The following is a 3,814-nucleotide window of genomic DNA, read 5'->3' as shown; positions in this document are numbered from 1 at the left end:
TTACGGTGCTCGGCTGCTGACCCAAACAGCCGACCCCCTACAATTATGCAAGCACACGAAATAAACACCAAAGGAAACAGGGTAGTAAAATTTCAGTCCGTGTCTTCCGACATTTCACAACAAAAATAAAATGCCTCGTATTTACTCAAAAAAGCAACAAACAACATATCTAAACTTGTGTTTTCAGTTCCCTAACCTTACACCCTTACAGCACAGCGCAGGCAAAGTTGTAATCAATTGCCTTGGGTCTGTTGATGTAGTCCATAGCGTTAGGCAGATTCTTGATCACGCAGGCTGTGTAGAACCAGCGCGGCGGCGCGTAGCCCGGAATTGCGTGCCACTTGCGGTCATCACCCGAGAAGTACTCGAGGCAGCGCTTGTAGTCCTTCTGGTTGGCCTCGCCTATGGCGTAAATCTTGTCGTCCAAAACCACAGCCACAACCTTGTCAGTGAAGGTCTTGGTCTTGGAGCCCTTGGCCCACTTACCACTCTTTGGATCATAGACCTCGCATAAGCTCGACTTTCTCGAGAGCCCGCCAATGACGTAGATTTTGTTCCTGTACGAAACGAGGCCATGAAAGAGACGCTCACTCTTCATGGGCGCAATTATCGTCCACTTGTCAGTCTTGGGGTCGTACGCTTCGGCCGAGCGAAGCAGCTTATCCGTAGACATGCCGCCAACGATGTAGACGCGGCCGGCGCAAGAGGCTGCGCTGGCGCCGAGCCGAGGTTGGTTCATGCGGCCCACGATGCGCCAAGTGTCCGTGACGGTGTCGTACTTCTCGGCGGTGTCCAGCGTGACGACGCCGTTGGGCGAACCGCCAATGCAGTACACGCAGTCACTGAGAACGGCTACCCCGAAGAAAGCCCGCAGTTGATTCATCGGCTTTATGGCCGACCACTCCATGGCGGCCGCGTCGAAGCAGTAACAGAACGGGCACAGCTTCAAGATGTCGGCGCCCAGGACGTATATTTTGTGACCCACCGAGACGCACTGCAGGCCGAAGATCAGGTCCTGCCTGAAGTCCGTCTTCACGGTGTTCCACTCGTTGGTCTTGTAGTCGTACACCTCCCAGGTGTTGCTCTTGTAACCGCGGTGGATGCCGCCGTACACGAACATAATCTCGGAAGGCACCCGCTGCACGAACATGCTGCGAGTGGGATTTAGGAGGCACGCGTCGCGTCCGGACTGTTGAATTTTGTAGCAACGCTTGACGATCGCCTTGCAAGGCGTGTTCTTGGAGACGAAAGCGTTGCGCATCACCACCTTTTTCAGATAGCTGTCCTTCATAAGGCAGAAACGAATGTGCGGCAGCAGCTTGTCCAGACAAACACTGCGTTCACTGGGATCGGCCTTGATCCAAGACACGACCGCTTCCCACACGGTCTCCTCGCGGCGTACCTTGAGCTCGTCCGACGCCAGCAGGTCGACCAAGTTCTGCAGGCTCAGGCCGTGAAAGTGGCAATTTTCCGAGTACACCCGCTCGAAGTTGTCGAGCAGGAAGCGAAGCACTTGCTTGCGCAGCGATTCGAGGTGGAAGAAGCGTGCCATCTCCAGGACCCTGACGCAGTTGCTCAGTTCCACGTTCCGCGACATGAACGCGCAGCACTCGTCCAGCAGACCATCGACGAGTAGCTGATCCGCCGCGACGCTCAGGTGTTCGACGTTGTCGGCCGTGATGGTCACGTCTCCCGTGCTGGCGTACGCAACGATAGCAAGTAGTTCTTCCCTGGTCACCCCGGGGATGAGGAAGTCGCCTTGGCTCGCCTTGGATAGCGGCCCGTTGAAGAGCGAATTGAAGTACGCGCTGCAGGCACTGAGCTCGTCCTTGAAGACCGCGATGCTTCCGCCATCGGATGTTCGAAGGGTGGCCAGCGAGGTGAAGGCAACATCGTTCATGACTCGAGGAATCGCATTCGCTATAGCACCTGTCTTCAAGGAGTCGCCGGTGTAGGTGTCTCCTGCACCGGGGGTTCTGCTTACCGGCAGATCGCGTAAAACAGCGGCAAAGTCAATGTAATGGACAAGAAGTCGGTCGATCAACGCGGTCGGTACAACGTTTGCGACGCGAGAATTTAAGTCTTTTTTCAGCGACGAGCACAAAAATTTAGACGTGTTTTTCGAAGTCTCGAGGTGACCGCCTCATGCGGGAGCCGCGGTTGGGCTCAGGGCTATCGGCGCGCGAGTGGTTGCTTGCTTGCTCGTCAAAGGCCGTTACCCATTACGGGTGATTGGCCAAGAAGCCGCGGCGGTAAAAGAAAAAAAGCACGTAAATTCCGCGGCAATGCTTAAGTTTTACCCCAACAGTGGGTGTGATGCCAGCACAGCTAATAGGTGAAAAAGAACAGTTGAACTACAAACTGGCAGCCTCACTTTTAAAGACGATAGTCTTTCTTGGGGAACTTAAACGCAGAAATTTTGGTCTGTCTTTCTGTCTTTTTGTTTGTCGGCACGTCCCTCGATTCAGCCACTCGGCCAAAGTTGAACCACTTGCCCAAGGGCCAGCCGTCTTGAACTGGTACGGCTGTTCATACTTGTGAACGTTGTCGATCAAAAAGTAAATATCATGCATATCTGAGGTGCAACATCACTAGGTAAATATTAGGTGGCGTGTTCCTTTAATAGAAAATGCATACATACGTAATTTTAAGGACCCTAGTTTCTTAAGCTGCGCTGAAAATGCATAAGAATGGAAGCTTGAGCGAGTTGGTATGCGTTCATCTTTGTTGAACAGCGCTCACTAGACGACGACGAAGTAAAGAAGGCACAGGACAGGCGCTGCCTGTCCTGTGCCTTCTTTATTACGTCGTCGTCTAGTGAGCGCTGTTTCAACACAGCTGAAAATGCGACTGCGCTGAAATTTGCCTTCCTCCGTGCCCTTCGCACGAGCTCATTGTTTGTGTTTCGGTTCGGTTCTGTATTGCACTGTACGAATGCCATGGGTTGGTGTTGAAAAACTTTAGTTTTGAGAAGGCCAAGAAGGTGAAAAAAAATATTTAAAAAATGAAAAAGCAGCGTTGTGGGCGGCCTTCAGGCTGCCGGTTGTGGGCGCCGCTCTGGCGTTCCTGTTTTACCCAGGCGACGTGTAAATAAAAGAGTGTGTGGAGAGTACTGGTTGAGTGCGGACGTTTCTCTGCAAAGGTCTTCGCCTGCTGCTGCGCCGGGACTACCAGCACGCAACACAGCACTCATGTTTCCCGACGTATTGCCAGATGGCGTCCATATCTCACACAGCGCCTCTTCTATCCTCTTTACACGACATTTGCAGCGAAGCACGCAGATACGCGGCCAATTTTTTATTTATTTGTCTTTTGTTGTGTGACCTGATCATCGTTTGCAGTAGTGAGAGTTCTCTTCGCGCGAGCGAGCCACGATTTGAGGCCGCAACAACAAAATCAGCAATGTATACTCTTCGTAATGAAGTATTTTACACCCTAGAGCTAAATCATGCAACTTGTGGGGTGCTATCACTCCCTGTAAAGTAGTTTCCGCCACATCGCACACGCGTTCGGCGGATTAGTCGGTTATCGTGGTTAGTTTCGCCGTCGAGAGAGAGTTGGCGCGGTGGGTGCGTGGTGCGCAGTGGCGCCGCTTGGCGGGAAGCAAGATTATCCGGGTGCTTGTGAAAGAATACTTTGTATCTCTGGGGTTTAACCGTTTAACAGCGTCCGTGGACGGGTGTCTCGCGCGCGAGTCCATGGGAGCGATTCCGCGGCTCGGTCCCACGGACTCGTGTGGTGAGTCGAACGTCGGCGACGCCGCATTCGCGGTACTTTGAATGTCTTGTGTTGTTCTGTGAGTGTTATGTCGTCC

The 3,814-nt window shown here is 52.9% G+C and overlaps 1 protein-coding gene across 1 annotated transcript; it reads right to left on the bottom strand.

The window, feature by feature from the left end:
• Positions 1-205: 205 nt before the first annotated feature.
• Positions 206-1,931, bottom strand: LOC119376810 (kelch-like protein 10). Its single transcript, XM_037646512.2, has one exon. The coding sequence runs from the start codon at positions 1,898-1,900 to the stop codon at positions 206-208; it is 1,695 nt and encodes a 564-aa protein (XP_037502440.1). The 5' UTR covers positions 1,901-1,931.
• Positions 1,932-3,814: the final 1,883 nt, after the last annotated feature.

This window comes from Rhipicephalus sanguineus, unplaced genomic scaffold (genome assembly GCF_013339695.2).
Source record: "Rhipicephalus sanguineus isolate Rsan-2018 unplaced genomic scaffold, BIME_Rsan_1.4 Seq2289, whole genome shotgun sequence".
Lineage (NCBI taxonomy): Eukaryota > Metazoa > Arthropoda > Arachnida > Ixodida > Ixodidae > Rhipicephalus > Rhipicephalus sanguineus.
This window is presented reverse-complemented; position numbering and strand designations above follow the sequence as displayed.